Source organism: Pelophylax lessonae (assembly GCF_965119305.1).
Source record: "Pelophylax lessonae genome assembly, chromosome: 6".
NCBI classification, from domain to species: Eukaryota; Metazoa; Chordata; class Amphibia; order Anura; family Ranidae; genus Pelophylax; species Pelophylax lessonae.
Genome location: NC_138773.1, coordinates 108,910,185 through 108,922,338, shown reverse-complemented (window position 1 = coordinate 108,922,338; position 12,154 = coordinate 108,910,185). Strand labels below are relative to the sequence as shown.

Genomic DNA, 12,154 nt, shown 5'->3' with positions numbered 1-12,154 from the left:
GGGGTACCAGTGACATTACTGCAGTAATCAGTGCTATATATATGCACTGTTACTGTGAAAATTACACTGGCAGTGAAGGGGTTAATTTTATTGGAGAGGGAGGGGTTAATGTATGCCTGGTGCTTACTGACGTGTGGGGGGGGGGGGAGGTGACTGAGTGAGTCAGGGACAGATCGGATGTTCAGCTATGCTGAACACTGCGATCTGTCACTCCCTGTCACTTAGGAGATCCGCCCGCTCTGTTTACACAGGTGGGCGGATCTCCAAACTAGATTCCCCGACGATCGGGGAAGAGCAGCCGCCGCTCCTCCCCTGGCCCGACTCCCGCTGTGATTGAAAACAGCGGAAGCGCGCCTCTGGTGGCGCGCGCGCGAGCGCCGCCTACAGGGGGAGGAGTCCAGCGACGTAGTACTACGTCGCTGGACGATAACGAACCACTTTGCCGCAGTACGCTCAATGTGAGCGGTCGGCAAGTGGTTAAGTGTTGTCAGTTTAGCTGCATTTAGAGAAAACAGAATTCTGTGTGTCCAGGACCTGATTAAACATTGAAAGGGCCGGTTCACACTAGTGCGATGCCAGACATTGCATGCGATTCGCACCATATTGCTGTGCAGATCACATGCGATGTCTGTGCAATGCAAATTCAACCATACAAACTGTATGGCTGAATTTGCATCGCATTCAGACCAAACTCGTGTGGAACCCCTTTGTTGTCCGCACCGGAATCGGATTGCATGGGTGTTTACACCCACTTGATCTGATTCTGCAAATTGCGCTCCGTTTTGCAACCTGATTGCGGGGTTTCGTTAACCTAACATACACTCCGCAATCAGTTCCCATGAACGGGTTGCGATTTTGATGCGGTGCGAATCAAAATCTAGTGTAAACCAGGGCTAAATGCATGCAAACGCATCTAACCCCCGTTTTAGGAACATCTAAACACAGGAAAAAGTGATCTGGGAAACAGAAAAAACTAAACACAGAAATCCAAGTGTGAATGCAGGCAGCATAAACGTCAGAGAAAAGACTCAGAAATCCTAAAAGCTAGATACAGCCAGGAAATTCACATTTTCAGGAGACCCCAGCAGTATGTTTCTTTTCACAGTCTTTTTTCCTCTCGTAGTAACCACAAAGACCCTTTGGTAATGCTGCTTTTATTTCTGTTTATGTTTCCTTAGGTGAACTGTAAGCATGACGTTACCCTTCAGAATTAACAGGCCGGCTCTGGCCTACTCCATGACCACATTAGGAGCTGGAATGATGAACCATATATTTAACTTTTATTACGTGAAGCTGTTTCTTAACCGCTACAAAATATCAGAGGGAGCTTTTCATCAAGCTCAGGTATTATAAATATTTGTATGTCTGACCAATTGTACCCACATTAACATATAACTCTAAAACTATGCATTTAGTATTGTAAGCTCCATGAGCAGGGCCCTCCTATTCCTTTTGTATTGAACTGTAATGTAAATTGTGCTGTCCCCCATTTTTTTGTAAAGTGCTGCATACATTGTTGGCGGTAAATAAATCCTGTATAATAATAATAATAATAATAATAATAATAATTTAGTAGCTACAATACTATTCTAAGTCTTAAATGGGCGGACAGGGGTGGAAAAAACAGGTGGTTGAGCAGGGTCTTACAAAAGCGCTGGGCTGCAAGTTAACATGGCCAACAAACACATTAGTATATACTGCCACAGTTGTGGCATGACATAAGTTATACCATATGCCTCATTCAGCAGGCAGTACTGCCACCAATCGTGACCCATTCCCAGGAATGGGGCTGCCTTGTAACTGTGTATAACCGTGCGGCCCAAGCCTCCATCTCACTGCGGTTTCACCCTACTGTCCAAGCCTCCATCTCACTGCTGTGACACCCTCCACTTCCTGCTGGACAGGAAGAGGAAGAGAGGAGATGATTACAGACCCACAGTGATGACTCCAAGCCCCAGCCTCCACATGGACACCGGAAGGACCCATTTTGTCTGCTTATACTTACCTTGATGTCAGTTTTTATTACTTGTTTGCCATATTAAATTGCAGTCTTAACTCAGAGGCGCCTGTTTTCTCTTTTGTTTGTAACTGTGTATAATGCATGCGGATGCGGTTTGGTGGGAATTCAATGGTTGGCGAGGCCACATAATGTCTCCAAGCTGACTGTCAAAGTTATCTTGTATGGCAATGATGGTCGCACATGTAAACCAGATTATGCTCTACTCCTTGTCCAAGTGGAGGATGCTTTGCATTCATTTGAAAAATGCAAGGCATGCTCTGCATTGTGCCCGTGCTGAGAGCCAACCTCCTGTGTTTAGAATGCAGCAGGTCAGCTGCTCAGCACTGGACCCAGAAGCAAGTGGAGATCACTGGAGTAGAGGCAGAGGCGTAACTAGGACCTTCAGGGCCCCGGTGCAAGAAACCATGAAAGGCCCCCCAGACCCCTGGCCGGGGCCCTTCCCTTCAAGCCTGGGGCTCTTCCCACTGATCCTGGGGCCCTTTACCCTCGTTGTGGGACCCTTTCCCAAGTTCTGCAGTGGCTCCCTTTCTGCCATCTTGGGGCCTCCCCACGGTGGTGGAATGCCAGGCCGCGGTCACAAGTGTGACCTTTGCGATCCTGGAAGTTCACCCACCGGTGTCAGTAGTTTTTATTCTTTGGTAATTTAATTATTTTTTATCATTTTATTTAATTTTTTTGCAATGTCCATTCAGAAAAGGAAGGAGCTGGTAATTTACATATTTACTAACCCCTTCCTGGTTCTCTATGGTGACACATCCCCTGCAGCAGCCAGCAGGAGAGGGAAGGGAGCACAGTGGGGGGGACCAGGAGAGCACACAGGGGCCCAGAGACAGCAGAACACAAGTGAACTGGATAGGAGGAGTGGCAGGGGCAGCATACAGGAGGAAAAAGGAGGACAGTGATTTCTCTACATGCTGCCCCTGCCCCCCTTCCTATCCAGGTGTATGGGGTTGCCGCACAGGCCCCTCTGGAGTATGGGGCCCGGTTGCAATTGCAACCCCTATAGTTACGCCCCTGAGTAGTGGTGTCTACCTGAGGGATTTCCAGCTTCCAGAGGCATTGGCCAGGTATAGTATATGCACATTTACATTGGGCCAAGCTGGTCTGATGTAACTATGTATAAAATATCAATACTTAAAATTCATCTTTAACCACTTCCGGACCACCCTATAGCAGATTTACTGCTACAGGGGGCCCTCCTGTGCAGGATCATGTACATATATATGTGATTCTGCACTTCCGCCTACAGGGGGCGTGCACACACCGCCAATGGGCCGCTTCTGCTGTGAGTAATCATCCAGTGCCCAGCACCAACCGATCATTGGTAAAACACAGGCAAATCTCCGTTCTGACATAGGGGAAGGGATGGATTATGTGTCCCTGGAAAGCAGGGAATAAAATGAATCTCTTCCCCTAGTAAAAGCAACACATACAGTACACAAAAACACTAGCTAGGCACACAGTTATCCCTTTGATTGCCCTGGATGTTTAACCCCTTCCCAGCCAGTGTCATTAGTACAGTGACAGTGCATATTTTTTGGTGATCAAATACCACTAAAAGAAAGCTCTATTTGTGGCAAAAAAGGGCCATACATTTTATTTGGGTACAGCGTTGTTTGACCGCCCAATTGTCAGTTAAACGAATGCAGTTCAGTATTGCAAAAAATGGCCTGGTCATGAAGGACGGTAAATCTTCCGGAGGTCAAGTAGTTAAGGTGCTCAGACAGAGAGATGGTGGATGCAAGAGGCATAAATATGCATGAGTGTATAACCTGAATGCGCATTATATGCTGTGAGCGAATCCATTGTAAACCGGCATTATCTTGGGTGGGCAATAGAAGTCCAACCTGGATGACTGATGACCCGATGCACACAGAATCTGGTGCAGCTGTGCATAGTAACCAAACATCTTCCAGGTTTTATTGTTAAAGCTTAGTTGGACAAGCTATGCACAGCTGCACCAGATTCTGTGTGCACCAGTTTTAGTAAATCTTCCCCATTATTTCCAAAAATCAGTCAGCCAGACAATCATTGCCTACGTTTATTTCTTGATCCAGTGCAATAAACCCATTATCTCACATCTATAGGTACCTTTGGACAAGGTTAACTATGCATTTTAATACATTCCAAATTATAGGGTGGACCTGACTCGTCAGGCTTTTCTTTAATTTAGATGAGACATCATTAAACAAACATAAATGCTTGTTATGTGTAACCATTTGTTAGCCAGAAGGAAAGTAAGTCATAAAGTGGATCTAGGAAAACCAGCAGGGAAAAATGGAAGAGGCACATCTTGGAAGTCTGCATGTGTGTTTGTCTTTTTGTCAAACTGGCTGAATACCAAAAGACGTATTACTGCAGCGGTGGCAAGCACAGACATGTGTGTTAGAGCAGTGGCGGCAAGCACAGAGGCAGGTGTCAGTGTAGGGGTGAGTGAAGTGGTGGCATGCAAAGAAGGATGGGGTCAGGAGCAATGGTAAGAATGAGGGTTAATTTGCAGGGGAAGCAGGATGGAGGTGGTGAAAACAGAGGTGGGTTGAGTGGCATTAAGAAATGGTGGGGAAGGGCTTTCAAGTATGGTGGTGAGAAGCTGGGTCCAGGCACAGTGATGATGGATTGGGGGGGGGGGGTGTGGAGAAATGCAGGATCTGTGGTGAGTGGTGCTTCTGCTGCCAGCTGTAAATCCAGGTGCTAGCAGTAGACCTCCCAGCCAGCAGCAGAGGGATTGGTAGCGTGAGCTGCCTTGCCTTAAGCCCCGTACACACGCAACGATTATCGGCCGACCGATCGTCCGTTTTTTGTCCAGAGTGGTGTTTTGTTGGTTGGAATGTGCCTAGACTGCACACGAATTTTCTCGCCCAACAAAATTCTACTTCAGAAGTGATGTCATGTGTTGGATTGCTTTCTTTGTGTTCGTTCTTCTCTGAGCATGCCCAGACTTGCTCATTAGATTTTTCCCTGTCTAAATCTGTACTGAAAATCGGCCGTGTTTTGACGGCAGACAAAAATTTTATAGCCTGCACACCAGATTTTTTTGGCCGAAAAGTCGGAGTTGGTTGTCGAAAGCATCATACTAACAAGCCGAAAATCGGCAGATCGGTAGTTGGACGAAAATTCCCTGCCGATTTTCGATGCGTGTGTATGAGGCTTAAGATTACAGTGCCTGTCTGAACCTCAGCAGAATCTGGAAGTAGGGAGATAGTGTCAAAATGTGGATACAAATGTGACCCTTGGACCCTTTTAAGTAAGATACCACTCTTGTAGAATATTGGAACAGTCACCAGTGGGTTGTGACATAGAGAATGCGACACTGTTGCAATAGTTGCTGCAGGTGGATGATCTAAGAGGTAAAAGCCCAGCTACAGAGCACTTGTTATAGTCAAGAAGAGAGGAGGGCTGATTCAACCTTGCAGTGTCCACCCAAAAATGTTTTCTTTGAGAATACAATACACATGACCTATCTTTGATTTTATCTTTTAGGTTGTATTCATGATCTGGAATGCCATCAATGATCCTTTATTTGGGTACATACAAGACAATTCAAACTCAGGTTTCTGCTCTATACGTCGCAAATCCATCTTATTTGGAGCACCATTTTATGCTTTGGCCTTCCTAATACCTTGGTTTCCCTGGAAAGATTACTCAGAAGGTGAATGGCTTAGTGGCATCCATCTTGTTGTAGCTCTGTGTGTGTTTGATGGCATGCTTACCTTTGTTCTGCTTGCCCAGTGTGCCCTGTTTGCTGAGATTTCAACGAAGCATGAAAGCCGTCTTCAACTCATAAAATACAACCAGTTGGCTTCGCTGCTGGGCTCCTCAAGCATCCTCTTTTGCGGACTTGTCTCTGATAATATGGAGAACATTCCAAGATTTCAGACCTTCACCTTGGGCTTGGCGGTACTGTCCACTGCATGCATGTGTTATACTGGTATGTTTGGGGTGACCCAGTACGAGCAAAAGTTTCTGGAGGGCAACAGCCGCTCAGACACCACACTCTCCTGGTCCTCTGTTCTAGCTCTCACTAAGCAGATCCTCACTCAAAAAAACTTTCTTCTATTTGTGTCTATGAACTTTTTTCAAGTTTTCCATGCCACTTTTTGCAGTAACTTCATGATGATATTCGCTGATAACCTAATTCCCAAAGACGCTCTTCCTTCCTTTGTAAGAAGCATCATGTATGGAGCTGGATTTATATTTCCTCAGGTAAGTGCCCCTTTACATTTCGCAGTTGTTGAGCCATAAAAATAAATCCACAAACTGTTCTTTCAAAAACATTACTGAACATTTGCACTTGCATATATCTAAAACATACATTCTGAATAATTCATTCGGATTACTTACCTTTGCACTTTGCTTTCCCTAATTAATAAGACCATTGGTATACCACTTTATGTTTATTTAAACATACGGTAGATGATAAAGAATTTTCTTAATTTGAGGCTAGAAGAACTGAGAAGGAGCTTCCTTCTATTGGATCATAAGATAAAAATGTACCCTGATTACTATGTTACCTAAAATATCTTGAAGACTAACTTTTTCTGAAACACTTAAAGCCCAACTTCTTTAAGTTTTTTTTATTGCTGGCTCCTCTGAGGAGATGGGGATCTCTGGGACTGGAAGTTGCAGACAGTAATTAAACCCAACAGAGGTATTGACAGTTCTGAAAAACTGTTTTTGATACTATCTGTGTCCCCAGTGTCCTGTCTCTATGATGCCCTTATGGTGGGACAGGAAGAGAAAATTCCCCCAATGAGGAATCAGAAAACAATAAACACCTAACAGAGATTCTACCCCTTCCCAAATTTATAGGACACCAAAAAAAAGTTTCTCTGTCGTTCATTGACAGACACAGCTCCTTAGGATTCTTGACCATTGGGTTATACAGTACTGCCCCCTCCAGGAGTAGAACACTAGCCAGGAAAATAACTTGACTACGCATTTGGGCAGTCCCAGGAGGTATTCTCCCCCTCCCTGCTAAAGGTACTCAGTTTTTTTCTGACCTAGGAACTTGCTGGGATCTCTGGTCCTGGAATTTTTTTTTATTTTTAAATGGCTTTTATTTTGCTCCTTGTTTTTTTTTTTTCTGCGAAAGCTACAATCAACTGCCGGACTGAGCGACAGGATGGATAATCTAGATCCAGTGGTCATCCCAGTCTGGCCATCGAACCCATTTCGATGGCTAGGGGATTCTGTCTGGAGCTGTGCCTGCCTGGTTCCTGGTATTGTGAGTAGCTGTCCTCCCTTCTCCCCAGAAGGGTTTAGGGGTGGATGCAGGCCCCTCCTTGGGATGGTCGGATCCCGGGTTCCCCACCTCCCTGTTAGGCCCCCCCATCCACTCCCCTCTCATCTGGGGTAGTATGTTGGTCTGGGCTGTTTCTGGGGCTGGGGCATAGTGCTGTAATGATGGTGAGGGAGGGGGTACGCCGCCGGTGACTGGGCTATCGGTTGGGGGGGGACTGTACCTTTGTGGGGGCTCTGTGCCCGGTTTTTCCCTCAAGTGTCATTCCTGTGATCCCTGGTGGCCATTTTGGTGGAGCCTTTGTTAGCCTATGGCCAGTGGCCATGTTTGTGTAGTCTTGCAGCCATTTTTCGTTGGTTCGGCATACTACAGAGCGGTGGCGATTTTCGGCTGTGGGAGCCCCTCCTTTTTCCCTGGTGCTGATTCATGGGTCTTTTCTTTCCCTGGACGCCGCACATGGAGCAAATGTTCTCCTGGGGCAGCCGGTGCCTTTCTGGTGGGGTGGTGAGTCTGGTGGGGCCCTCCCTCTCTCTGCTGCAGGATTTTGGGTTGCTCTGTTGCTCGTGACCTGGTGGTGCTACCAGCACAGTGGGGGTGCCCCTTACCAGTGTTTGACATGTTTTGTTGGGTCCCCCTTTTTACTGATGGAGTCTTTGGAGTACGTTTCCCCACCTAACCCCCTCTCAGAGGCTTGGGGTCCCAACCATCCATTGATGCACTGACGTCGGTCCTAGAGTCCTTTTTGTGTCCTGGGTAGTGGTGGCTTTTGGGAGGTGGGCTAGCAAAAAGCACCCCCAGTCTTCCCCTGTCTCGCCTGTCTCCTCAAATCCTGAATCTGATTTGGTCCCCATGGATGTGGCCCAATCTGTGGGGTCTGCAGCCACATGTCCTGACTTTTCTGATAGTGAGGAGGATGATTCCTCCACACCTGTGGCTGCACACGAAAAGGCGCTGGTGGACGTACTGATTGTGTCTGTGTGTGAAACTTTTTAAAAATGGAGGATGCAGCTGAAGCTGCGGCAGAGGCGCCGGTCCTCTTTGTCACTCACAAGCTGTCTAGAATGGCAAAGGTGTTTCCTTTTCCTTCCTATTTGAACAGATTTGTCGCAAAAGAGTGGGAGCACCCTAAAGGTCCTTTTGTGGTTCCTAAACGCTTTGCAATGAGGTCTCACTTTGAGGAGTCTCTCCTTAAAAAGTGGACAGTTCCACCGGTGGTGGACCCCCCTGTTTCCAGGTTAAATAAGGTGACCATGATTCCGGTTGAGGAATCCCTGGCCTTTAAGGATCCGGCTGACAGAAAAGTGGAGGCAGTGGCCCGCAAATTGTTCACTGTTGCAGGTTCGGCACTTAGGCCGGTCTTCACCATTGCCCTGGTGTCGCAAACTCTGACCGAGTGGGCTAAACTTTTGCGCTGAACTGGCGGACAAGTTGGTCCAGGGGCTGCAGTTAATCTGTGATGCCTCTTTGGATGAGGCTCCGCTGGTATCTAGGCTGTCTGTTTCGGCAGTGGTACTTAGGCAGGTATTGTGGCTTAAGTGTTGGTCTGCGGACCAGACCTCTAAAAAAAAAAGCTTTAACTGAACTACCTTTTCAGGGGCTACCCTGGATGGCATCATTAAGAGTCTCACAGGGGGCCTTGGAACAGTTTTAGGGCTTTTTTTCAAACCTGTTTAAGGTCCCAAAGAAAGAGGGCAAGGTGCATCTGAGTCTGGATCTCAAAGCCCTGAACTGCTTTGTGCAGGTACAGAAGTTCAGTATGGAGTCCATTTGCACGGTAATGGCATCCCTACATCAGGGGGATTTTCTTACCTCTATGGAGATCAAGGATACTTACTTGCAGATTTACAATCTGTGCCATCACCAGTGCTTCCTCCACTTTGCTGTAGGAGAAAAGCATTATCAGTTTGTGGCGTTACCCTTTGGTCTCGCCTCCGCCCCTCGGGTCTTCACAAAAGCGTTGGTCCTGGTTCTGGCACGGCTACGTCAGCGGGGAGTTGCAATACTGGGTTACCTGGACAACCTCTTGTGAGCAGAGTCTTCTGCGGCTCTGATGGATGACGTGGAGATCACTATACAGACCTTGAGGGAGTTCTGCTGGCTTCTGAATTACTAGAAGTCTGCTCTGATTCCATCCAGAAAATTTGATTATCTGGGTCTGATTCTGGACTCCACTCTAGCCAGAGTGTTCCTTCCTCTGGAAAAACTACAGAAGTTGCATGCTGCGATTCATCTCCTGCTGTCCAGCAGATTGTCAAAGGACCGTGTGCTTTTTCTGCAACCATTTCCAGATGGCTCAGACAGACAGTGACTCAGGCCTATTCGATCAAGGGTCAGGTTCTTCTTTTCTCTGTCAAGGTGCATTCTACTCGGGTGATCAGTACTTCTTGTGCCTTCCGTCATCAGGCGTCAGTGACGCAGGTTTGCAAGGCAGCCACTTGGTCGTCGGTGTACACTTTCACAAAATTCTATAAAGTTCATGTGTTGGCATCTGTGGATGCTTGCTTTGGCCGCAAGGTTTTGCAGGCTGCTGTTTAGAGGTTCTGTTCCCTCTTTGGGGGTTTATTGTTTAGGTGGGCTCCAGTTTGTTGAGCTCCTGTTACCTGGTTGGCTAATGTTTAGCCTTGGGAATTTTTTGCTGTTGCTACCCCTCCAAGTTTGGCTTTGCTTTGGGAGGTCCCAATGGTCAAGAATCCTAAAGAGCTGTGTCTGTCAATAAAGGAAAGAGAAAATGTTTTTTTTGACTTACCGTAAAATTAATTTCTCTGCGTTCATTGATGGACACAGCACCCACCCCTCTATGGAGTTGTAATACTTCTGACACTGCTTGTAACAAAACTGAGTACCTATAGCAGAGAGGGGGGGTATACCTCCTGGGACTGCCCATAGGCGTAGTCAAGTTCTTTTTCTGACTAGTGTCCTACTCTTTTAGGGAGCAGTGTAATCCAATGGTCAAGAGTCCTAAGGAGCTGTGTCCGTCAATGAACGCAGAGAAATGGATTTTACGGTAAGTCAAAAATCCAATTTTTTTTTTTTTTTGTGTTGGTAGTCTTCCTTTTATTCGCTTTTGGTTACAGGCCCAATATGCTCTGTTGGCATGGCATTAAACTGGCTTTCTGCTAAGTACAGATGGGCACCTTATTCAGGCCAGCATCTAGAGCCTGTGTTACTCATGCAGCGTTTTACCTGCCCTCCTAAACGTTGTTGTTAAAGTATCTCTGAGGAAGAAGCAGTGCATGTTCTTGCACAGATTGGGTCCAAGTCCCCATTCACACTAGCGCGAGTACATGACCCGTTCTAATAGGAGTGACACAAGTCGCTCCGACTTAGAAAAAGGGTCCTGTACTACTTTGGGGCAACCTGGAGGCGACTTGCATTGACTTCAATGATATGAAGTCCGTGCATGTCGCGCCGAGGTCGCGGTGCACAGCCCCAGCAAGTAGCGTCGCCCCTGTGTGAACGGGGTCTAAATGTTGCTTTCAGTGTTTGAACCAAAACAATAGAAAGCCACACTCCTGAAATGCTAAATATACTAATCTTGTCACCTTAGTACACTATTTGAGATAGATTTTCTTTATAAGGTGCCTGGCAACGATCAAAACTGTGCCAAGCACCCTACTACAATGTCTGTCTATACAAGTCCTTGGACCTTAAAGGTGCTTTAGGGCAGTGATCTTTATCAGCCTCATGTAACATTTCCTCAGTTTCCAACAATCTCCTCCAGCATGTTCTCAGCCTTCAACCATGCCTATCTCATGTGCTTAGTCAGATCTTGTAAGTTGACCACTATTGGCTAAAGAGTCTCTTCAATGTTCACCTCCAGAACCACGTAAGCCAGCTAAACATGAATTGAAATTTGATCTGTTCAGCACAGACGGGCCAAATTGTGATCCATGTATGGGCTAGCTGGTTGCACACAAGTCAATCTCTTGATCAACTTGTTTACAACCAGCCTGGTGGGTTTTTCCAGAATGATCAATGCTGGGGGCTCTGGCAGACAGCCATGATCATTGTATTCTGCCAACCGAATACAGTAGCTCAGCAGAAGTGACTCCCCCATCCACATCAAATGTGTGGATAGAGTAATCAGTTAATGTTTTTTCATTCAACCTGCTGGTTGAATGAAAACAAATGAATTCAGTATGGCCTGCCTTAGACTCCCCCTCGCACTTTTTCATTTTTCTGTTGTCCCATCAGAATCAGAAGTCAAACCCTGTATAAGCTTCAAGTCCTATAATGTGGTGCAGTTTATACAGGGTCCTAGATGTCCTCCTCACATGTTTGCTGATAGGATTCAGTACTCAAACCTGATTGGCCAGGAGTTCTCCTAATAGGAAGCACCAGGTATTTTGCCAGGGCTCACAGGGACCATCAAAATGGTGGAAGAGGAGTAGCAAAGGTGAACATAAGTGGCCTGGGGGGGGGGGGGGGGATATTTAAAAACATTCAGTAACTTTGCCCTGAGTGAATAATTACATTTTTTTTTTTTTGTAGCATACAATCGGCTATTCTTTGACTTTCATTTATTATCCTTCTATTTCACATGTGCTCGTTTTCTTTTCAGTTTCTTGTGCTCATCAGTCACTCCTTACTGTTAAACATTGGTTACTACAAAGTAATCCTATGGGGATTCTATTTGGAAATCATTTCAGCAGTTCTGATGCTTTTAATAGGACCTCAGCATTACTATATTCTAGCTACATTCCTTGTCACTAACATGTAAGTAAACTTCTCTCACGTCTGGTTTCCGTCACTGTCCTGTTAAAGGTTTACAGTTCATAAGGGAAATTGTTTCTGTTTTTTATCTTATTACATTTTTGTTTTAAGCATTGACCGAAAGCTAAGTAGCATACAGTGACCTCCACATATACTGCAGAGGTAAATTAAATGGAAAGAAG

At 46.1% G+C, this 12,154-nt stretch overlaps 1 protein-coding gene across 2 annotated transcripts in view; it reads left to right on the top strand.

Annotated features, from left to right (window-relative positions):
- Positions 1-12,154, top strand: part of LOC309558248 (transmembrane protein 180-like) — an 86,442-nt gene that overhangs the window by 10,300 nt on the left and 63,988 nt on the right. For both annotated transcript variants that reach the window (XM_082261291.1, XM_082261290.1), the window contains exons 2-4: positions 1,179-1,344; positions 5,501-6,223; positions 11,821-11,975. In XM_082261291.1, coding sequence (XP_082117417.1) covers positions 1,192-1,344; positions 5,501-6,223; positions 11,821-11,975 — 1,031 coding nt within the window. In that variant the 5' untranslated portion in view covers positions 1,179-1,191. The remainder of the gene's footprint in view (positions 1-1,178; positions 1,345-5,500; positions 6,224-11,820; positions 11,976-12,154) is intronic.